Here is a 25,382-nt window from a genome sequence, read left to right on the forward strand (position 1 = left end):
TTTTAATAATTGCACCAACATGTGCAAATTATCCTTTCAGGAAGGTCAAAGATGAGATGAATAATTCATAACATCTAATAGGTCCAGAGGTAAGAGCTTCGCTGCTGTGCCCGAGATCCTATGGCTGGCCACCTGCTTTCCACCCCTGACCGCTCTGCTCGGTTTCCACCTCTCAATTCTCTTCCTCCTCTATCCCAATGCTCTCAGTGTTCATCACCCTGGGGTATTTATTTGTATTTTAACACCAGATCACCATCCCATCTGTTAAATCAGCCAAACAAAGAAGACAAAACGCCTTCCTAGCTACACTTATCCTACGTCTTTTTTACATTTTTTAAATACCAAAAGGTATAGTGCTTACACTCCCTAATTAATTAATGCAAATATAACAGCCCCATTTGCATTTCCCCAGCCGTTCCCACAGCTCTTTTTGGAAATCCCTTCGATATGCAAATGTCTGTCTTGAAACACGCTGGCTGAAAGCAGCTGCACTGGTTCCTACACAGCTGCACCAGGGCCACAGACGCTTTGCTGCTCACCAGCCTCTCGCATCGCTGCCCATCACAACGCTCAGTTTTGCCGCTTCCCAGTTTTCTCACCTCTAAGGTGAGACACTTGGCAGGATGCCTAAATAACTAATCTAGACAAGAACAAGAAGTCAGGAGGTGACAGAGGAAAAAAATAAATCATGCTCTGGGGATTTGGTTTGGTAGTGTTTTAGGGGTTGGGTTTTTTTGCAAACTCCTCACTGAGTTTTATGCAATTTTCTCTCCTCGCTACTTTATTAGTCATTAGGAACTCGCTGGGATGCTGGTCCAGGGGCCCTTTCTGTGAATGCCATTCTGATCTGGGTGAAAAGACTCAAACTCCATCCATATGTGAATACACATTCTGAAATAATATCCTCCCCCAAGACACATTAATGTAAAACCACTCGCCTTTATAATGTGCATTATACGACAACTACAGCTTACTTTAATAAGCCTTAGAACATTACAAGCAGCCTGCCAACTATAAAAACCTTTTTCTGCCATACAGAAGAGAACAGCTCATTTATAAAGCTGCACACCAGTTGCTATAAAACACCATGTAATGAAAGCGTTACCCAATCTTTTCTATTCCTGCTTCCAGGTAGCTGGTCAGTATAAATAACTGTGATAGCTGAAGGCTTATGCTAGAGTGTTCTTTTGTAGGAAAAAAAAACCCTCCTCAGAGCCAGAAAAGAGATTAAACATTAAATTAACACCACATTAAGCAAACCTGTAACCAATCCCCTACCAAATTTTCAAGTGTGCCGAAGACTGATTCTCTTTGGTTACAAGTGTGAAGATACAAGCAGTTCTCCCCCAACAGACAGTAGGAAGTTTCAAAACAGACTCACTGCACCTCTCTGCTAAATGCACACTCACCTTTAAAACACAGCTCCGAGCCCTTGCATTTCTCAGGATTCCCACACTCCTCCATAAGGAGACTAATCCTGAAACTTAAATTCTGAATGTATATTTGATTCATCTGGATCTTTAAGGCCAATAAATGTCTATTTAATTTTTAAGATTTATTATACAGAACTGTTCTGCTACCACTGCTGCTGGAGAGCTCACTTTAAGAGTTCATGACCATTTTAAACAAAACCACTTCACTTTTACTTTCCTGTGTTTGATATATTCCTTGGTAAGCTTGACAGCACTGAGGGACTCAAAAACCCCCAGATCATAAAAAATTTCACATCTCAGTTTTTCCTTTCAAGTTTTATTAGTATCACAATTATCATTTAAACAAATGTCTGTGCTAGCATCTTAGTGGCCCATCACACTCCAAAACCCAGCAGGGGCCTCCCAGCACCTAGGATGCCTTCAGGTTAGTACACACTTCCCACCAGGATGCTCTTAAGGGAAGACTGATATAAATTCTGGCATTGTAGGAATTGTAGATGTGGTCAGTAATTAATGTAACAACAGAGTAAGGAGACAGTCTGCCATAGAACAGAGGAACCTGCAGAATCCCCATGGTGCTTCTCCAGCTGCTAACACCAATTAAGAAGCAAGACCCAGTTAGAGCCACCTATCATTTCAGAGGGAGGTGTTTGTTGGTGGCTCTGCAGTGATGGCACAGCCTCTTTTAGCCATTACTAAAACTGCAAAATTGGCCTTGAGATTGCTAAGAAATTAAGTGTATCTGAAGAGTTAGAAAAGATAAACAGCCATGAAACTGCCAACTCAAACTATCACCTGTCTCCTGAGCTCAGCTGTGCTACTAAAAATAGGGCTGGGGCAGAGAGAGAAGAGGTGCAAACTACAGGCACCCTGCCTGCTGCTCTCCTAGACAGTGACAAGGGCTAGTAGAGAAAGGGGCTTTGTTTTCAAGCTTCTTACCTGTGCTGTCATACAAACCCAATGAAGCTACCAACTGCCATGATAAATAGTTGCCAGTGTCCTTTTCAGCTTGGCCAGTGCAAACCCAGCCTTACCTGGCAGGTGGAAATCACCTGCTGCTCCAGTCACCTGCTCTGAAGTGTGATTAACCATCAATGCAAACCTAAATACAAAAGACTAGCAAGAAGGGGTTGTAGAGGGACAGCAGTAATTAAAAAGCAGTAATTAATCCCTGGAAGCACAATCTCCTGACACAAGCAGCCAGTTTTTTTACATTTCCAGGCTGCACAGCTGGTTTGCCTGGCTCGGGGGTCACATCCTTGGGTACAGTTCCACTAACTGAGTTCTTGCTCACCAGCTTCCTGGTGGTTTTAGCTGTCCTTGTTCCTTCCTCCAGTGATCCATCAAGCATCAGGGTATGAAATTTCTTCAGGAAAGTGGCTAACAGGCACCAACACACCCCAGACCATCAAACTGCTCACCAAAGAACTGACTCCAGACCGCCCCACTGACAGCATCAGGCCACAATTTCTCAGAGCTAACAAAGTCCTTTCATTACAGCTCCTAGCATGGTTCTTATAATAGGTTGTTACTATTACAGAGGGAGAGAAAAGATGCACAACTTACAAAAATTCACACTTTTCTGTCAAGTTGCTGCAGTGAGCAAAGCCAGGGAAAAACAGCTGCCCCTAAACATTGATACTCAGGCACAAGCTGCAACCTCCTGAGACTTGTACACCCCAAGGACTACAAAGCATAGCAGCTGGGGAAGGAGAACACCTTGCAGAAGGGGCCAGCAGTCATTTCTGCAGCTGGTAGCAGAAGAACAGCACACGCATGCAGATCATCCAACCACCATCAGCAAACCACCACATCTGCATTATTGGTACGTGTTCTCTCCTACTTACACCAAGCAGTTATCTTTGCAGAATCCCCTCCTTCAGCCTGGCAAGCACAGACAGTTATTATCATGCTATGGCTATGTTAAACACAGCGCTTATGGATCCAGCAAGACGGGTGCAGATTTAACAACAAAGGAAAACCTGAGGTTTTGGGAAGGGAAAAAAGGTCCTGTAGCAGGAGAGGCTGAAAATAAATAAATCTCTCACACTCTCCTCTAGTGAAAGGCACAGTGAGCCCACTCTGTCCTGTTCACTAACTGCTGGCTAGCAGAAAGCGAAGTGAAAGAACATCCCAAGCAAACTAATCCAGTCAATGTGTTTTTCAGACTGGTTCAAGCTTGAGAGATGAGGGAAGCACTCTGGGAAAGCTGACAGAATGCTCACCTTCCATACAGAAATAGGAGGAAACGTTCACACTTCTTTCAGACATGTATTTACTTTCTGGGAAGGGTAAACATCAATCACTGCAACTTGTTTAGAACATAAATCAAAGGGGTAACAGCGAAAAACGCTAGTATTGATCACCCTGGGTAACAGCCTGGGCTCTTGCCATGCCAGATCCCACATGCAGCACAGCACACAGGCTTGCTCCATATATCCCAACTTGCCCCATACGTCCCAGCCTTCCCCATAGGTCCCATGATCTCACACATGTGATTTGTTCCAGACACCATTCCCTATGCACACCCACCCAAACACTTTGACTCACCTCAGGGTACAGCAGATGAAAAAGCTTAAGTTCATGTGACTTCTGCCTCCCAAGACGTGTGTTTGGCCCCAATCTACTATCCTATAAGCCCCAAAGCATTCTGTCACCCAGACAAGTCCATGCAATTCCCTGAGGTGAAGGGCTTGACATGGAGAGCTGGGCGGGCAGGCACCCCACGAAGAGCAGAGGCATACGGGTGACTTCAGATGGGCAAGGCAACACACCAAGAGTAAGTAACAGCGGATGTCATGCCCTGAACCACATGCTGAACCCACAGACTTGTCATAGCCATGCTAAAGGCACACATCCCCTGCTTACCCCTTGCTGCTATTTGGGGTCTGAACCAGTTCTGCCTCTGAACCACAAGCCCTGCTGCTCCCCTTGCACTGGCTGTAGTCACTGGCTGCGAGGACGCTGATCCAACTGACTCGTCACCTCACAAAGAGCAAACAGTCCAGTACCATCAGATCTGCAAGCGCTACAGCCACTGAAAAAGTTTGGAATAGGCAGCCAGGAGGAAAATGGAGGAGTGCCCCTGTCAGGGACTGAACCACTTGTGAAATCCTGACTCCAAACACTTCGAAAAAGATTAAATAGCTAGAGTGCAAAAATGTATCTTCCGGCAAGAATGAGGTCAGCTTGAAGGCAGTTCTAAGAACAAAGCAGTCCTTCCAAGTACTTGGGGAACAAGGTAGCAAAACACAAAAATTGCCCCAAATTAGCCAAGAGGGAAGGCTGGGGACAAAGGGCCAAAACAGGGAGTAAGCGTGCACATAAGGCGAAGACCAAGCAATCTGTCAGGGGAGAACTGAAGTATGAACACAGGCTCTGTACTCCTGTGTGTAAATAGAAGATGTGTCTATGCTTATTTTAATGTGCCTGCTGGAACTAATAAGAACGTAGTAATATGGCAAAGAAATATTATGCAGGACTAAAAATGTGTTTAGAAAAAGTATAGAGCAGGTTATCAAAGCATCAGTGAAATGAAGTGACAAATGATCTCTAGGCTCAGGGTATGGCGTTATCTTGGTGTTATCGTCCAACAACACAGGCATCCTCCTTAGGCAGAGAGGTCTATCCAGAATGCAGTTTAACAGCCTTGCCTAAAGCAGGTTTCAACACACATCCCACATCAGCCTATCGATGCGAGTCCCCACACACCAAGTTTCTAGAACGGGACTTAAGTAGACAGAACAGCCCCAGCTGGAGCGAGAGATGTGTAGGGTCTTCTGTGAGGTGTCAGTTTAACCTCAGATAAGAGGTAACTGGTAACAAACAGGATCAACAGCAGCTATCTCAGATCATCTACCCTGGTGTACTATCCTACGAGACAACACAAAATACTTTTCTGCAGCCAGCCAATTGTAAGCACCAAAAAAGAAATTTGAAAGACTCTCTTTTTATAGAGAGTCAGTCTGTTACCCAACCAAAATACACCGAGGAGGCAACACAGGGGAGGGCTTCTGCAACCTGACAAGGACCTTCCCCCTGAGCAGGGAGGTGGTAAAGAACGTCTGCTGAGACAAAGCACCATACCCATGCTGTGCTAGCTCAAGAAGGGGCTCCCCCAGCAAGGTAAGCCAAGCAGAAACCCAGTGAAGAGCTCTCCATCAGGCATCGCAGCAAGCAGGGACCCGGCAGAGCAGGACTCTCACACAGTGCAAACCTCTGCCAAGCCACTGAGAAAGGAGAGAAAACAGACTGCTCTACTGAGAATAATTACTTGGGGGAGAAAAGCGGTTAATAGTCCACGTCCTGCTGCAGAAGAGCTTCAAAAAGCAGATGGGGATGGTGATGAGCTGGGTCTGTGTAACCACAGCACAAGAAAACCCAAAGCAAAGAAACCGCCAGCATGGGGCACCTGCTTTGAGACCTTGCCAGCAAAGCAGCCCACGACAGCAGAGTTTGTTTCAAAACTCAGGAATATGCATTATACTTCATTTGATCCTAACTTTGTACTCAATTGGAAATATTTTAATTGCCTGTTTCACAAAGCCATCCTCAATGATGAGTGCTTGCTCAAGCCGGAAGCTGCCCCACCTTGGTGGTTTGATGGTACACTCAGATCTAGAAGCCTTTTTATTTTCTTAACCCTGTCTGAATTTCTAACACAGAATAGATGCCCCTGAGATCCAGGGACGCAACTTGAAGCCTCAGCCTAGGCAGTGCAGCAGGGGAGCAGACTGTGCAGAGGCAGTCAGGAGCTTCCTGAGGCCAATTAAAGGGCATAATCAGTGCTGCACTTCACAACAGCTTAATCACAGCTATTTTTTTTAAACATGTTTCTGCATGAGCCTACCAGAATGCCATAGACAGATGAAGCCTCACATAAGCCTGCCATACATTGGACCACCTCAAACACAGCGAAGTCTGCGTGACTCTCCTGGGTGTCTATGGCAGTGGTGTGCCAGCTCAGCGAGGACATCCCCACCATCCACCTAGCCAATGGCTCCTCCCTTCTGCCAAATCCTGGGCAACTGACATGGGGGGGTTGCTGTCATCCATAATCTGAAGCTGGAAATAGGGTCTGACCCGGGGTACTGGCAGCCCCCTGAACTGCTGGGCTTTGCACAGGAGGGTTAAGCACAGCCCAAGGTGCCGCATCATGTGGACACAGTCACCTCTCCCTGGCACATGGACGCTGCCATCTCCCACTTCAGTGAGAACGAACACACACAAAAAATGCAATTCAGCTGTTTAAGTGTCATTTGATAATAACATTAATTATTTCAACTCTGAGTTAATGAGCAGCAGCTGTAAACAGCCAGAGGCACCAACTCAGGCTATCGGCTCATCTCAGCCGGTCATTTATTAATCTTAAAGGAATGTCTCGGGCATTGAGCGATTATTGCTCAATCAGTCAGTTTGTTGGTGTTTTTTTAAAGCAGTGCTCTGTCTGAAAGCAAGGGATGACTGTACAAATATTAAGGCACAATAAGGCTTGTCGAAGCTCCACTTCTCGATGCAGTATTAACAGTGAACACAAGGGCAATGTTTCTATTTTTTCCAGCAAAGTCTTGTCCTCACAAGCAGTGACTCTGCGTTTTTAGCTCACAAGGCACAAATCCAACTGTGATCTCATGCAACTGTCAACCCTCCGCTAACAGAAAAAAAGGCCTGTGCCAAGAACAGGTAGAAAAATCAGAAATAGCTCTCTCAGGAGTTGGTTATACAAGCAGAGTGTTTCCAGAATGTGTTTTTCCCACTTATTTTAAAATTTTAAATGCACAGGGATAATTCAATGAGCATCTGGTCACTTCTTTAACCTGTCACCAGAAAACACACATTCATTCTACTGCAGCCAGTTGCTGCTGCAGCCAGGACAAGCTATAATCATCTGGCTTCACAGATGACTAAGGCAGGCTGTCCATCACTAACTGTATAAGCAACCAACTGTCTAATCAGCATTTTCAGGCTATGGTTTCAGGATTTGAAATGATTTGATATGGGGGGAGGGGGTAAATACTCTTTGGATCTTGCCTATTTTTACACCAAAAATGCTTGTGCTCATTTCAGCACAAGTGCCTAGGGAGTAGGTAGTTTGAAGGGGGAACTGAAGCAGGCCCAAGGCTCTGCGAGAGCAAGGAGGAAAGATGGGGAGCACAGAGCCTGGCCCAACCTCTGCAGCCACCGTGGCTCCTGTCTCACTTCGTTCAGCCCCAGTGGGAGCAAGAAAAGTCTGTATAAAATGTGTATCTTGTCACACCATTCCTCTGTTTATACCCACTCACGGAAGGTGAGAATAGCTTACACTGAAACTGTCCTTCTGAAGCAAAACCTGAGGCTTTGACAATGGATTTATCCTGCTGACTGCGAGTATCAGACAGTAAGATCTACAAATGTCCCCACTACTACCCCAATAGCACACTTAGTATTTCCAATACTACCAGGGATACAGCACTCAAGCACCTACTTAAGTACTTGCCTGAATTAAGGCTCAGGCTGCTACAAAATCTCAGAAGAACAGAAAACTGCTTGAGAGGAGGGACATGAGAACAGAGAGGTCATTTTTCTGAATATGGACTGACTGGTTGGAAGACAAAGCCCTGTTTCTCCCCAACACACCCGTATGAGAACAGCTGCGAAGCCTGGAGATCTCCAGCCTTAGCTCATCCCTACACAGCATGGTGTGTCAAACACCACTGAACCCCTGACCCCCTAATACAGTGAGATGTAGGTTTAAGGTTGGAGTGGAGAAGATTACACGGGAATACAAAGGTCACCTGCACAAACATACAAGCACTGATTTCCCACGAACATTTCCTGTGACTTTCAAATACTCCAGTTTTGACATATGGGTACAAAGAAACCACCCAGGTCCTGAACCACAGCAAAACTCTACCGTAGGTGAGATACACACTACTTTCAATAACCCTCAGAGTCAGAAATGAAAGCCTCATGTCATTAACATGATGTTACCAACACCCTTGCAGGGTTTGTGAAGATACAAAGAAGTACTTCTACCTACCATATTCTCCTGCATTAATGTTTAGGGTGGGATAGCCATGTCCTGCACCAACCCACATGAGCACTAAAATAATTTTGCCAGTTTATATGCACACAGACCAACTACAGCCACAATAAACCACCAGATTGGAGCAACACTGGGCTTTGAGACAGTAAATCTGGAGGTACTCAGTATGTTACGTAAAAAAATAAAAACACACCCCGCCAGAGCAAAACAGCTATCAAGAAAACCCTGTGAGTTTTTTATATTTAATTTATGACACTTAGTCTAGAATATGCCTTGTTACCTTGGGAGTCACTAGGGTGTAACTAGAGAGATGACTGTAATGACTTGATAGGCAGGAAGAGATTAACTCTGTAAGCAGAAATATCATCGCTTGATTTCTACAGAAATACTTTAGTTCTCTTTCTAGGCTTCTTAGCTCACCATATAATCCCTGAAAGGACCTGTCTCAAATGTAAATGAGAGGCAGTCGGTACAGCAGAATGGCATCTAGTGCTGCTCCTCCAAGTCCGATTACCTACAGGACTAAATGCACTTTGTCTCCTTACACACTGCTGCAGTTCAGCGAAGTCAGGGAAGGCACTTCCCTGGGGACACCAGAAGATCTGCTGAGTAACCCCTGAACCAAACAGATGAGGTAACAAGATGAGTCTGAATCCCCGTCTTTATCTGGGCTACCTCCTTTCCTACAGATGGATCTCCACTGCAGTAAAAAAAGACACAAACAGAAATTACTGCAGCAAAAGGGGTTTTGTTCTTTCATTTGATGTTTTGAATCAGAGAGTAGAAGCAGAAATAAAGTGACTGTTTTGGGAGGTGGGCTGCTCTAAATGCTTCCCTGGGGACAGAAAAGGGCTGGGCACAACTTTCTCCATGAACTTTGGCAAAAATGAGTCTGATGTTCGTCAAATTAAATCTGTTAAAAGCCAAAGAACAAGTACTCAACGGAGCAATTTCAGAATGGCAGATCAGGTTAAAGAAAATTTCTTTGCTCCACTGAAGCTCTGTGCAGACACAACCTATGAAATAACTTAAAAGTCCTGTTCCTGATTTTTTTTTGTATTATTTTACATTACACTGTATTCCTGGTGAGGCCTTCAGCACCTTACAGAATGGTTTACTGAGAGAAGTCCCAACTCGCGAGGTTCTACGATTCTCTAACTGCGAGCAGCGCAGGAGAAGGTGCTCGCCCCTTGGACTTCTGAGCTGCGTGTTCTTCAGATGTAAAGTCAACACTGCCTGTGACTTCCATTATCAGTCAGCCTGACAAATTCATTGCAACATGCTGAGCAGACAGTCACTGATCCCTCAATCATTTAAAATACACCCTGCTTTAATCATCTTTTTTTTGGAGGGGGGAAGAGGGGGAAGTGTTTCAGTTTCACTGACTATGGATGAGCCAGATTTTGTTTCCCAGGAAAACCAAGTTGCTTGACTATCATATCCACTAACAAACAGATTAAAAATAGAAGCATTAGCCTAGAAAAACAAAGGTTGAAAGGGATATAGAACTGATCTCTAAATAAATCAGGAGAGTAAACACCAGGAAAAAACAACTAAAGATCTGTTTGGTACAAGAATAACAGGTGCAGGTTTGCCATAAATAATCAAGAAATGTGAAATAGCTCCTTGAGCCCTAGCTCTCAACTGATCAAAGAGGTTCCCTGTAAGAGAGGCAAGGGCAAAGGCTTGACCAGTGTCTTGCAAAAATCGCATGTTATTTTCCACAAAAAATAAGTGAGCACACACATATCTATCTGTATATCCCCCTGTTCACAGACACCAGAAACCCATCCAATTCACACACTTGTCAACATGCAATTTCCAACATGGTACCAAACAAGGCTGTTACCTAAGTTAACATAACCTATGATGCAGCGTGACAACTAGCAATAATGCTTGTCATGTTTAACTCAAAGCTAATTTCAATAAACTACAGAAGATAACACTCAATAAACCTGATCCTCGTGTTGTTGAGGCTATTACAAAGTGACTGCAGACACTGTCATGTCCACACAGAATTTTAAGACTCTGACAAAACAAAAGCTTTAAAAGTGAGAAAAGAAGTTTTTGGACAAAATAATTTTCCATCAGCAATTCTGGTTTGATCTCTGTTGGGCTTCCAATAGGCCACTGGTAAAACAGCTACAGCAGAAGGAGAAAGGTTCTTGGCCAAACCCTGTTTCCTGCAGCACAATCTCCAGGTACAAGCAGAAGCAAAGGCAGAGCTGGAAAAAAAAAGATCTTTATAAAGCTTATTCTGCTGACCATATGCTAGCTGGAAGTTTTAGCACATTCTGAAATCTCCAGCTTTAAAAAACCACTTGTGTTTCTTGAGTAGCACTGGGCAGCTGCACCACTGGCAAGGATTTGGCCTGTGGCAAGCAAAACCTAAGGTCATCAGTGAACAGCTATACTTGGGATTACTGCACTCTGTGTTGATAGAGAGGCACTTTATTGCTGGAACCCTTCTGCACCTAGTATTCAAAAAAATACATCTCTTCAGTTTGATGTGTGACTAAAGTCTTTTTAAAGGAGAAAGGGCAATAACTATTGGTCTGTGCAGCTGAAATGCACTACTGTATTCAAACTGAAACCTGGACAGCCAATTTTGGGAAATAAACCAAGGAAACGTTAGTAGCAGCAAGCAGCTTCACTCAGAAAGTACAGCTTTGCAGTGCCCCACAGCCCTGAAAGTGTGCTGGGCTGTTTGCTTACGGGTGATCAACAAGGAAGGGTGTTCCTCACCACACCAGCAGCTCTATCTCCTGTGGCTTTTGGGTTTTTTTTGTAGGTCTCCAAGTTTGATCCAGAAGAGCTGTAAAGATGGCATTTAATGCTTATGTTCAGCATAACAGTAACTGGCTCTGAATTCAGAAAACTAAATAGAATGGCACCAAGCAAAAGGTTTCAAGCTATGTCAGAGTATGGCATTACCACAGAAATGATAAGAGTTGGTAACACTGTGTAACTGAACACATAATGCAGCAGCAAGATTTGCTTCTCCAGTTTATTTCTAGAAATAGTTCCTCAATTTACTTTAAATAAGACTGGCTTAAACAAGGAATTAGTGCAGCCTCTTCTGAGAGACAGCAAAGTAGAATAAGGAGCCACAACATATAAAACAGGACAGCCAAATTGAGGCAACCGGTTTATATAAGTATGCAAGAGCAGAAGCTAATTTCTTAATTCCAAACATTTTGGACAACAGGGAGGTTGTTTTATTAAAAGCCACATACACTGGCAGCCCTTACATACATATGCACAAAGGTAATCAAACTCCTAACAGCAGGGACAGAGCTTGCCAAGTTATGTTCAGACTTTGGAAGCCATCCACGGAGTCATAACTGGAAGGCTTGTGTGAGGAAAGAGGCAGAGCAGCACCCCACAATGCCAATGAATGATGCTGCTGTAGTCAGTTGTGTCCCAAGGGATATCGCAGTCTGCTGCGCAACATGAACAGGCTGTGAAAGTCTTCACCCGTTCCTGTAGTTACTAAATATACTCACAAACTGTTAGGTAACATTGATGAAGCTTCTTTTAACAAAAGAAAAAACAACCCCCAAACCAAATAAAAATTAAAAGGAAAAGGTGACAAAAAGCATGCATGCATTTGGCAGTTGAGATAGACATTTATATTCTTTGACTGTGTTTTGTTGGGTTGGTTTGTTGTGGGGTTATTCTGTTGGGTTTTTTTTTTTTTTTTTCAAACCAGAAAGATTATATTTAAGTTGAACAGGATTCAGGCTTTGTCTAGAGCAGAGATTTGTTCTGAAGCAGCAAAACCCCTCCAACTGAAATCGCCACCCCACTGAAGTTAGAAACGGCAGCTTTAGACTGCGTTTCAAGTACAGACCATTCCCAAACGTGACAGGAGGAAGATAAAGAGCAAGAGAACCCATTTCAGACACTTGACAGGCATGAGCTGACTCACTGAGTGGTCATATAAGCAATGAAACCACCACAAAGTTGACTGCGGAGCCCATGGCTGCAAGTGGAAAACAGGAGGGAAAAGCGAAGCAATCCCTTTTGGCAGCAGCAGATGGTTAGATCAGACCTCCTTGTGCCAGAAACATGGATGCACACAACGCCAACCACAAGGCATGCCACACTGTCACTTGGTTTCAGCACATGGTCCACTGAACACAGAGACAGCCTCCGAGCCTCTCCTTTGGCCTTGGCTGCTTTCACTCCCAAGCAATATCTGTCAAACTCATTATTTATAAGTGCTGGAGCAGCATCCTGCCTCAAATCAAGTTAAACGAACACAAGACACTCGTCTTCCCACGTACCAGAGGTATACACACCCAAACACAGGAGCACTGGTGGGTTCCATTGCCACCCGTCCCTACTGCAACAAAGGCCCCAGGAGAGGAGTGCATGCTGTCATGAGGCAGTGACACTTCCTTTCGGGACATGGAAAGTACCTTTCTCTCCCCAGAAAGGTTGCAAAAGCCCAAACAGCTCAAGCTGCTGACACACTGACTCAAATAAACTCCCCTAGATTAAAAAGAAAAGCCTTACTCTGACAAAGGGATGGACGAATTTCTCTCAGCCTACAATACTCTTCACTGTTTGACTCGTTACCCCGAGGTGGAAACATTTCTCTGATCCCTCAACACCGACAGCCTGTTGGATAGCATCTGTTACATAGCTGTTACTACCATTTTCCCAGTTTCTGCTTTCCAATAAAAATACCACCGCCCCAGCAGCCCTGCTTGGAGGAATCTCCATCTGCGCGATCCGACCAGGGCGAAGAACACATTGACCCCAGGATATCATGTTCAGAGTCCACTGCACAAACTCCTGCCAGCACAACAGCGAGATCCAAATCACTCGTTAACCAAGAGGTTAATTGGTCATTATTCAGCACATTGAGGAGACACAGAGACATGAAGTTCTGTACGCTGCAGCTGGGAGTTTGGAAGTCTGGCCCTGACCATGCTGGAATCCAGACAGTGGCATGTGCACAAGATGTATTTTACTGACACCAAAAGAAAAATTAAAAAGGATAAAACACCCTCCTTTCCTACCTCAGCCTACAAATACAGCTCTTTGCTCCTCAGTTTATCAGCTAAGAGTAGGTGACACCTACATGAAGACACTTCAGGAGAAGCTATATATAGGGTGAAGTGAACTTTTCCCCAGGAAGCTCTACATCTAGGTCATCTTGCTGCTTCTGGGAGGTAGCAAAAAACAGGTTACTCACTGAACAAGAATACAGTTTATAGAGGAAAACAAAGATCATTTGGAGCATGAAATTTTATGTGGCTAGTATTTTTTCTTTCCTAAAGGATGTTTAGGAATAAAACTAATTAGACATCAAACCTGGTGTCTCTGAATACCTAACTCCATCTACTGCAAACCAAAAAGACTCACATTTTCAAAATAAATGTGTGGTCATTCTTCAGTAAAATTAGTTTGAGTAGCTTAGCCACCCAGTAAAATAAATACTTTAATTTGGAGAAATTCCAGAGTTTGTATAAATTCCAGAGTTTGTATAAATTCAGACATAATATAAAATCTCTCCTGGCATCTCATTTTTGACTCTTGTCAATGACTGGAGGAAGGATTACATACAACCCAACAAAGCTCCAGGTGAGTTATCATATCAATCCCCTCTGATGAATTAAGTACACACTACCACTTCCAGACAAGGCAAGGAGGGAGAGCAAGTAAGTGATCATCTCACTGAGGCTTGGGCCGAAGGCCATCATCTAATTCAGGTGAATTTAAATGTTAAGTATTTTTTCTTTAATTCCAAAAGTGATACTGTCTCCTTCCAAGAAGAGTGATATACGTTCAAGGAACCACTCTCCACAGATCAGTCCACAACTGCCTCAAGGTCTCCAAATATATAGATGTAACATCATGTAAGTCTGCAAAGCAGACACTAAAGCAATGATTCAGTCTTATTTCCTAAGTTAAATTGAAGATATATGGCTGCAACTGCAATACAAATCATAACACCCAAAGAGAAAACAACAAAGAGCAATCCCAAAACATCAGACACTGCCAATGGCAAGTAAGCAAGTACCACTATAGATTGTAAAATCTAAAGGTGCTAAATTTATTTCAATATCTTAACATTTAGAGCATCAGTTTGCTGATTTGAGCCTTTCATGAACTTTCCACTGAATACAGCAGTTAACTGCTCTCTGTTAAGCAACCATACAGACCAAACCAGTTTAGCAGTTTGGTACATCTGTAGCCAAGCAATACTTGCACCTGTTTGCTCAAATCCTGAGAGCAATCACTGCTCTTTCTGAACTTTAAATAAAATTAATTTATTCAGGCAAATAAATACTGGTACTAATCTATACTGCAAAATAATACTATTTCTAAATTACAGATTTCAACTACCGCGTTAATAAAACACCGTGATTAACATTCAGCACACAGAACAAACTCTGTATCTGGGTTTAATTACAGTGATGAATAAAAGTCAGACATAGGCATCATCCCAGAGTAGTCATGCATTATACTGTCCCATAGATCCTGAAATAATGGCATCTGATGCGCTTTGATCTCTTAGATAAGCCTCCCGCAGCTCTGGAACAGAAAGGGCAAGAGCACCCAGCCTCATCCAATTCTGCAGTGTTTGCACACTGAGTCATAAGAGATCTGTATCCCCCGCTACCAAGATGTATCTTATGGGAATAAATAAAGTCAGATAAATATTGCTCCATATCCTTCTGGCTAGAACTTGTATACAAATCATCAGGAGAGGCATACAGACAGAGTGACAACAGCAAGGACTATGGGGAAACCTTACAGTCTACAGAAGTACATCTGTCCAAGGAGATAGAGCTATATAGTCACAGATACAGTTCTAGGTTATATTCCACTCTGACTTTTTTTTATTTAAGCAGTTTTGCCATGACAAAGATTAGAATCTGGCCACATCTGACAAATTTAATTGCTTTAACCATGGCTGCAGGACAGCAGATTCCTTGTTTTTGTCCAAACCAGCACTGACTCAATGATTTTTTTTTCCTTACCACTAGATATTCACATGACTTAAATTTTACTAGTCCTAGACCAGGCATTTCTTTAATGCTTCTAGGACCCCTCATAGCAGTTCAAACTTCAATGGCATGTGGGCTAGCTACACTCCAAAGCTCTGGAAAACTCATCATTATCAGCCAGCTGAGATTTGTCTCCGACTGAAGATGAGGTTGTCCCTATATGGACATTTCATCTTGGAGTTCACTGAACAACACTCAAGGACTGCTTCTGAACTATGCCTCTAGAAATACAAGTTGCTTTGAATGGGGAAAAAAAAGCAGATGAGAGGACAGGTGTCTCCAGTGTCCAAGAAAATATGATCAAGGGAAACAGGTTTCAGTATTGCAGGGATAATAGTCTGCACATTCATCGCTGTGTGCTGGGGCTAAGGGAGGAACTATACTTCCTGAGTCACAGTTTCTCTCATTCCTCCCACAGTTTCAGTCCTCCCGCAGGCAGCTCAGGTCTACATCATCCCTAAACTGAACCAGTGGCTAAAAACAGAGGCAGGATGAGCGCGCCCAAAAATCAGCCTAGCCTTTCAGCCGATGGCATGCACGCACGCACGCGTGCGGAGCCGAGAGCATGCGCAAGCATTCTGGTGGATCAGCAGAAATGCCCTTTGCAATAAACCAGCTGGTTGTGATTTGGCTGATGTAACTGTGGTTGAAAGGACGGTTCTTTTATCTCCCCCTCCAGTTGCCGCACGCATCTGCTGTCTGTCCGTGTCACTGTACGTGGATCGTGGCCCAGCAGCCTTTATGCCACCAGCGTTCTGACTTTTCTTCTGCACTGATGAGAAACAGAGCGGCTGGCAGATTCCTGTGGAGGGCTGGTAAATAAAACAACCGTTCTCCATAACTCTCCGGTCTCTTGGAAATGGTTTCATTAGTTCATAAGAAAGTCACGGTTGATTTGCTTCAGCCCATTCCACAGATCATTATCTCTTCAAAACATAAAACTATTTTATTTTCCCCTAGTTCAGAAACCAAGGTCCAGATGTATGGCCAGCAACAGCTGCTGATCACAAAAATGAGCCAGTGGTACACACAAGAAACATAAGACCTTCCTAAACACATGGTGGTCCTAGATTTTGGGGAGGGCGGTATCGCTTGTTTGGGTTGGCTTGCCCAAAAGAATGCACAATCTGCCAGCATAACGGAGATTTATCATCCTGATTAGGCAAGATTTCTTATTACTATCTCCACAGCCTCTTCATTCCTGGAACTTGGGCTGCCAAATAAATACTGAACTATCAAATTCCAAAACAGTTTAAGAGACTTATCTACTGCCTTAAACAGATCTTCTGATAAAGTTCTCTCTCTACAGCAGTAGGTTTGTCATAAATTCCCACAGAAGGTAGATAACAGAGGAGTATTATTTTATTAAAATCAATATATCATGGAATACTTTAGTGCAGGCACACTGAGTAATTTAATTCATGTTTGTAAAGACAAACTTTATTACTTCTTTACACCTCATTTTACAGTGAGGAAACTGAAGCACAGATCAGTTAAGTCATTTGCTAAGTTACAAACTAAACAGAACACTGAACTAAGCCACAATGGCTTACTGTAGGGCTGCTAAAGTGATTTTTGGTGGATTCTGTTTTGTTTTGGGTGTGGGGGCTCTTTTTAGTTCAAGTCCACAGTGTAGTTTTACCCAGCAAGAAGGCAGATACACGTGACTTTAGCTCTGCTGGGACAAGTTGCTGCTTCAGCTGCCCCCCCAGAGACTGGCAGAGCTACAAGAAAGATAGCATCTTCTACAAAAACACATCCTACCTTCAGGAAGCAAGACATCACTTCCGAGACCTTCACAATGTCAGGGCAAATTTTTCTTGCGGTCTAAATCAAGACTGAAGCTTGCTTTGCCTTTTAGAGTCAAAGAACTGTGACTCCAGCTTTTTTCCCTGAAGAGGTTTTATTCTAACTCAGCCATGACATCTCTAAAAACCTGCTCATTTTGTAATCCTTTGGTCTCTTAGGAACTGTTTCATTAGCTCATAGAAAAGTCATGGCTGATTTGCTTCAGTCTATTCCACAGACCATTACCTCTTCAAAATATAACTACGTTTCCCTCTGTGTGTCTATAGGAAAGCAAAAACAAGGACAGGCACAAAGATAGGAAGACACAAGTCTGTCACAAGCAAATTATGTTCTTTTTAGTTTCTTGACCTTATATTTTGCAACCAGTTTGACTACAACCATTACCAGGGTCTGCACAAGTGTTCATTAAACTGAGATTCTTTCCTCTGTTGAAGTAATGAGCAGGGATGTGTGAACACAGGGATGGACTCTTGATACAATTTAGGACATTTCTTAATCCAGAAATCCAATCTTGTACAACAGCAAGCAGCACTCAGTCAAGTGTGATTGTAAACTTATCTTCTTTTGAAAATTTCTCTTGAAAAATGCTTCTGGCCAGAACAGTTAGGAACAGATCTTTAGTAACTGCTGACTGATACAGTTTAGTAGAGGATAGGTACAGTTGGACTCTATGATCTCAAAGGTCTTTTTCAACCTAGTGATTCTGTGAACAGCAATGAGTCTAGAAACTAGCCCTAATTTTCATAATAGAAAGATAATAGAAAGATGATAACACAGACAACTCAAACATCAGCACACACTTCCCATTTCTTCTAGTCACATCTAACATTTATAACCAATGGGAGATAAAATATCTATTTCTAACAGGGAAAGAAATACAACACCAACAATAATCACTAAAACCAGTTTATGAATGGGTATCTATACCTAACTCTGTGATACTATCTGGTATCCTTTCTTTTCAGGTTTATCTTCCTTCTTCTCTTCACTCCATCCCCCATGCTTTTTTCACTAGAAAAATGAAGACAGCACCAGTGAGCCAGCCTGGCAGGCTGTGCTGAAACCAGTACACATTAAGACAGGAAATCCAGGTGCACAGTTTATTCTGTTACCAAGAAAGGAAGTTAGACTTAGCATCCTCAGGAAGCTTTTAATCTAGCATGGATCATCAGCAATACAATTCTCCAGACAACTTGCTAAGTTCTTTAGATGTGAAAAGAGTAAGAAGTGTCATGGCATATTGTTCAGAAACCAAATAATCTGAACGTTATTACAATGAAGTTCACAAAACATGTATTTCATGACTGCCTGTATAAGTGAACTCTGTGCACACGTACATATAAGATGCTTAAAAAATGTTTAGTATAGTTTTGCACATACAAAGAATTTACCACAAGTGCACCAGAAGATATGGGGGGCTTACAGATTTTCTGAGTGCAGCTGTCTAAATTGTATCGTTACTATTTATCAGGAGTGACTTTATTACTTAGTGCTTGGCCTTTCATAGTTAAGAGGATTTTATTCCAGAATACTACTATAGCAGTTGTTCATTTCTGGGACCGAATTATAGAAGGTAGCTCAAGCAGTCACATCCTTGAAAAGAGGTAAATAGAAACATCATTGCCTTACTCCACCACTTTTTACCTATGCAACAAACTCTTGACTTCAGCTTCTCCATCACTCCTCTGCCTCATGGAAGCTGATCTCCTCCTGGAGCACTGCTGCCCAAAGGCACTAGCCAGCAACACACCAAAAGAGACTCCCCTGTCTGAAGCCCTTTGAAGTTTCCACCAGACTAAGGTCTTGCGGGCTGGAGCAGCATTTCAGTTGACACCCACAAATACAACTGTAATTCATACACATCGTAGCCAAGATGCAGAGAACAAGCAGAGAAAAGGGCAAGACCTACAGAGGCAATTTTTAAATATACTCCTTTCTCTTACATGAAAAGTAAACTTACTAGTCAGTTTGCTTTTCTCATGGATGGCTTGCTATATGTAATGTTTTCCCATGACATCCTTCCTCCTCTGATGCTGTTCCAACATATTCCAACAGTTCTGGCTTTGCACAACCACTCAACATTAAATTACATTATACTACCCTAGCCTTCCTTCTACAAGAAATGCAAACACAGATGATAAATAATCTTATTCATGGCCCAAGAGAATTTTGTATAGATGTTTCTACAGATGGGTGCAACTCCTGTATCACAATTAATTTGGTTTGCAATTTTTGATGATACTAATTACCATGCCTTTGAAAAGACAGCATCAGAACACCAGCGTAATATATTACTTAAGTCATGATGAGAGCATAATAAGGTTTTTTCCTCTCTGCTGAGCAAAATATACCCAACATGCATCCACAGGGGCAAGGTTCACTCAGAAACACTATTTCAACTAAGTTTTTTGACTTCAAATTGAAGATTTCTTCAGCGTCTTCGATAAGCAACACACCAGGGCTGCATCTACTGTGCTACACACAGGCCAAGGGGATCCCAGAGCATGACTTACTAAGGACCCAGGGCACCACCATCACAGGCTGGGACAGCCAGAATAAAGCATAACAGACAGGGACAAGGGTACAGTGCATACAGGTGACATACAGCTAACAGAGGAGGCCCAAAGTGGCTATTGCAGCAACCTCTGCTTAGGAGAAGCCATGAGACATCCTAAATTGCACTTTCAAAACCTGCTGTCCTCAACAGCATTTGGAAGATTATGGGAGCATGACATTGGGTTAAGCTCATGTTTGTGATCTCCCATCTCATTTTGTGCCTACAGCCCAATCAAAGGAGTATCCAGGTCAAAAGGTTTTAAATTAATCCCTCCAAACAAATGAATAATTAAAAAAAACCCCACACTAGAACCACTGAAATATTTTATCTGGGCCTGCAAGACAACAGAAGGTGGTTCTGAGTACCAGAGAATGTTTTGGATCCTTTCAGGTAAAGGGATAAAATATTTCATTAGTTTATATATATCAAATCTGCTTTTATGAGTTCAGTATCAATACCAAGAATTTGTGCTTATTTCTTACGCTTTTAGCTTATTAGTTTAGCAAGCGTTATACATCTTTTTTTAGAAAACACACATATTTTATTCACAGTAATATTTTTTAGAAAATCAGGGAGAAAAAAGATGTATTCTGTACTGTGTAAAATTTATTTTTAACATACATTAAAATTTCTGTTCTGTGTAAAACATTTTGTACTGTGTAGAATACCAAAGTTTATTAAACTGGCAAATTATTTCCTGCAACTATTAAGAAACCATTTAAGAACAGAAATAAAAGACAAGGATTAAGAAAATGGGCACATCTGTTCTGCAAAACAAAGTCTTTGAGAAGAACTACTATAAGTAAGAGAAACTGGAAAAAACAGTGAAGTCGTATGGAAAAACAGCAGAAGGCATATTGCCAACAGATGGCAAAGAACTCATACACAGAAAAGGAAAACAAACTTGAAAGCATACTCAATTTTGAGGACTTGAAAAAAAGACAAAACCAAAGCTAACACTTTCCTAATCACAGATTCACTGGTTAAAAATGGAGCTGCATGTGCTTAGCACTTAGAAAGACAGTTGTAATTTCTGGGTTCTAAAATGGAGGCATCCAAAATTAGCGTCTGTCTATGAAAACGCTGGCCCACTCTTGAAATCACATCCTGTCCCCTCGCCACACAAACACGCTCTTCTTTTTTTTGGTGTGTTTTAATTATTTCCCATGTTAGCCCTTAAGCTCAATGGCACTGGAAAATGTCTGATGCTTTAACAAACCATTTTCTCATGAACTCGGATACCTGTTTAAAAAGATGCTTCCTCTGTGAAGCCTTTTTTTGTGGCAGGTAACACCTACTGCCACAGAAACTGAGAGCAGAGACAGGTACACGCAGAGCCTCTGAAGGGAAGTTACATTCTCCCTTACTCCGCATGCCCACACAGCCAAACCAATTCCCAATCTCACCTCTGGAAGCAGGAATTTTACACAGCCAGTCCAATAGCATTCACTGATAAAAGAAATTTGACATGCAATACTCAAACGATTAGTGGAGGCACATTCTGCAGTTAGAATAAAGAGCTAAAAATTACGGCCTATCAAGATTCCAACATGGATGCCCATGGCACAATCCTGTCAGAAAGTATCTTAAATGTCAAAATAGTACAGACATTAGATACAAGGGATGCAGAAGTTGTTTTCTACAACTGCATTCTCTTCACCCAACAAGCTTCCTTCTCCTACTTTGCACACCTCGCAAGATCTAGTCAGGAAGATGACATACCGATGCATACCCAAGAGAAGCAAACATACTAAATTTTATTCTCTTCTAAAACACGTCCATTCTGGGGCTGAAATTTCAGTAATTACATCTTAAATTGTTTATCTCCTAATTTCTTGCACACTCTTCTAGTTCCCACAAGTTAGTTTTCAAACTCATTTTATCCTCTTCCTTGTTTTCCTTCCTCGGGTCTATATATTTTCATACACACTCTAATTCCAGTTAAGATACTGTGAAAGCAGTAATCCCACACACAAGGATGAAACTCATACATTCTGATTTGTAACACTGACTCCAAGCTGCCACCAGAAAGTTAAAAAGACAGAATGACCTATTACTAACACAACAGCAGTAACAGAGCAGAAAGACTCTGAAGGTGAAGGACTCTGTCTTGTACATCTTAACCCAAAACAACTCGAAATGATAACTCCCTTCAACCTCAGTGTATGAAGTGTTGCACAATATTACAGGCAAGGCCTTTTCTTTTTTGGTTAAATCACAGACCTTCGTGGTTCACAGTCTGTGGAAGGAGTAGCTTTGAATTTTGACCATACAAGACAAAAATGCTACCTTAAGGTGAAGCTTTAGTAATTGCTAGAGTCAGTGGAGGGGCTTTGAGAACAGCCAGCAATGTTTCAGACAGCCAAGTGTCTGTGGGCACATAGCCTGCTACCACACAGCTTTATTCAAGCAAGAGGGAAGTTTTGCCATGGATATACTTACTAAAAAACAGGCATCTCTAAGTTCATTTATCTTACTGTCTTCTCAGTCAATCGTCCACATGTACGTGCAAAAAGTTCTTAAAGAAAACGTAACTTTTAAAAATGTGGCAATGGAGGGAAAGTACTTATCTACATAAAAATCTGCACAGGAAGGCCTGCACACCATGTATACTTGACTCATAACTACTTGCAAGAGCTAACAGGTCATTTTCAAATGGGAGAAAAAAAAACAACAGACAAACAACCCACACTTTCACAGGTCTTCCTAGAAGCACAGATGAAAATGCAACAAGTAGCATGAACAGTCAATTTATTTTATATTGATTTGAGAAAAATATTATGCATACGAACCACACAGATAGATCAGGCTTAACTTTGAACAACACAACCCTTGAAAAACTTAATCTGCCACCAAGCACTTTCTATTTACTGGACTTCAGCAGGCATAGTTTAGAAGTCAGGAAGAAAAAAAATCCCCATGTCAGGAATTGTATTGTAATATTAAGCTTTTGTACCCAAACAAAACAAACAGCTATACACTACCAGTGCTGCTTCACTGCACCAACAAGGGCTGCTACATACAGAGTGTCTCCACCACACTCACAGGGCTTCCTAACAGGGCTGCAATTCGTGAACTTGTTAAAGTATTTGTAGGTTTTCTCTTCTGTTCAAATTTGAAGATTGCATTTCTACCCAGTTAAATACTTTCTGCAATTTTCTTAATTGCACGTCGAAGTCCACGTGACTCCCATCCTAGAAAACACAGCTCTCAAGTCATCCTCCAGAATTTGTGACGCAACTGTCACTTCCATAGATTTCTCTGGAACACATCCAATTATCTCAGGTAGGAAAACAGTTTTAAAACTCCAATAAGATGTGCAGTTATACCACTGGGGTTGTTTTTTTCAGGGAGACTGGGGGATGTTTCTATCTTTTACTGCTGTAAGAGTGCTTACTGTAGATCTCTTGTTTAGGGCAACAGACATTTCTATATATGGGGACGGAGATGACAAGGACCAGACAAGTGCAACCCCATGTTCAGCTTCCCCTTTCTGCAGCCATCCCCTGAGGAGCAGCCAAGTCATACTGACACCATCACCACTCTACATCAACGCTATCCCCCGCTGTGGGGAACGCGATAAAACGAAATACATGGCCTCCCGCACCCCTCCCCCCCGTGAGTCGTCATCAAGATGTAAATTAACAGATTCTCTCAGAGACAGGGAAAAAAAAAACCAACAATGGGAAACACTTTCCTGCCGGTGCCCCACACGACAGAAGGAAATAGAATCCACTGCGCTGGGGAAGTTACTTACTGGGGATCTGATGCTGCTAAAAATACGGGAGTCTGCCCCGATGGTGACCGCGGCCGGACAAAGCCCGGGCACCCCACGCACCCGCGGTCCCCGTCCCGGAGCGTCACCCGAGCAGCGCAACGCCAGACGGTGATGTCACCGCAGACAGGCAACAAAGGACGCGGCACCGGCCGGACGGCCAGCGCCTGCTTTCCTCCTCTTCCTCCGCCGGGACCCCGCGGCCGCCCAAAGCCCGGCGGCGGAGCCGACCCCTTCCTGCCCCCAGCCGGGCCCGGCCCGCCCGACTCCCCCCGCTGGCGGCCGCCGCCGGAACCTCGCCTCCCGTCTGCCGAGAGGCCCGAGCTACGAGACTGGAAGAAACAAAGCGGCTCTCCCCCCCGGTACGCGTGAGCGGAAAGGGAGAGGCTCGGGCAGCGCAGGAGCGGCGGCCGGGTGTCAGCGGCGGTCCCCGGCCCGCCCCTCAGGGCGAGCGGCCTGGCGGCCGCCCCACACCGCGGCCCCCGCTCCTCACCCCTTTTCCCCAAGGCCTCGCCGCCTCCCGCTGCCCGCCCCGCACCTCCGGCCCCCACCGCGGCGCTCCCCGCCCCCTCCCCTACCTGATATGGCGGCGGCGGCTCCTGATCCGGCTCAGCCCCGTCCCCGTAACTGGCTCTGTCCGACTGGGACTCATGGAGCAGCGAGATGTCATCCGAGGTGGGGGACTTGAGGCAGTTCCCCATCTTTCCGCCGGGGAGCGGGGCTCCCCCTCCGCCACCTCCTCAGGGACGGACCGCCAGCCCCCGCCGCCGGCGGCTCCGCGCCCTCAGCCTCCCCGCCGCAGCGCGCAGCCCTCAGCCGCCCCGCCGGGGAGGCTCATGCCAGCCCCGGCCCTAAGCGGCTTAGCAATAGCCCGGCCGCCTCCCGCTCCGCGGCCGCCCCGACCCCCGAGCCGGGGGGGCGGCAGGACTAGCCTCCCACCCCCCGGGGGGGCGGCGTGGGGCAGCGGGCTCCGGTGGGGTCCGCCCGCCCCGCGGCAGCTTGGCGCTGTTCTGCTTCCTGGTCACCAGCTCCCTGCGCACTGGGCTTTGTCGCACAGGCCGCCCTGGCTCCTCCTCTCACTCCTCCCCGCCGGGCCAGGTTAACAGCCGCAAGGCCCCACTCCGCCTCACCCGGCTTCGCGGCGAGGGGGAGCCTTGCCCGCCCTCGGCGGGATGAGGCGAATACGGGGCGGAGAGGGCGGCCTCGTACGGCAGCTGCTGCCTGCGAGGCGGTGGGCTCCCCCCCCGGCCCCCAAAATGGTGGGTGCCGCGTTGCTCCACCCCCCGGGAGCGCTTTGTTTTTGTTTGTTTTCCGGGCATGGCGGCGCGGCTGAGGCGGAAAGGCGGCCCCGGGCCGGCGGAGGGGGCGGGCGGTGAAGCGAGGCTGGCGGCAGCGGGGCTCCGGTCTCTCCGCGGCGGCCGCAGGCACCCCCCGCATCCCACCACCCCGGCTGGTGGCGGTTTGTGGCAGGCCAAGGGTCCTTCCCCGGTGGGTGGCTCAGCCCCGGGTTGTTTCTTGAAAGGAAACGGGTTTTCTCCGATGGGCACGGATAATGGTTGTAGGGGCAGGGCGGTGAACCCCGAGTGTGGAGCCAAAAAAAGCAACAGGCGCTTCTTGTATCAGGGCTGTGAGATAAATCGTGCATGTAGCTCTTTTCCTTCATTAAAAGAAAAAAGTAATAAATATTGGTGCTTGGATGTAAATATCGGTAAGTATAGATCGACGCCCCTCTCTTCGCTTCGATTGGGTGCTGCACAGA

General features: G+C 44.4%; 1 protein-coding gene across 1 annotated transcript in view; it reads right to left on the reverse strand.

Moving 5' to 3' along the window:
* The window catches only part of RNF11 (ring finger protein 11), a 32,634-nt gene extending 7,788 nt beyond the window's left edge, over nt 1-24,846 (reverse strand). Inside the window, exon 1 of the mRNA XM_084265993.1 lies at nt 24,202-24,846. Within this exon, the coding sequence (XP_084122119.1) occupies nt 24,202-24,324 (123 nt within the window). The 5' untranslated portion in view covers nt 24,325-24,846. The remainder of the gene's footprint in view (nt 1-24,201) is intronic.
* Between the last annotated feature and the right edge of the window lie 536 nt (nt 24,847-25,382).

Source organism: Gallinula chloropus, assembly GCF_964237585.1.
Source record: "Gallinula chloropus genome assembly, chromosome: 6".
Classification (NCBI taxonomy): domain Eukaryota; kingdom Metazoa; phylum Chordata; class Aves; order Gruiformes; family Rallidae; genus Gallinula; species Gallinula chloropus.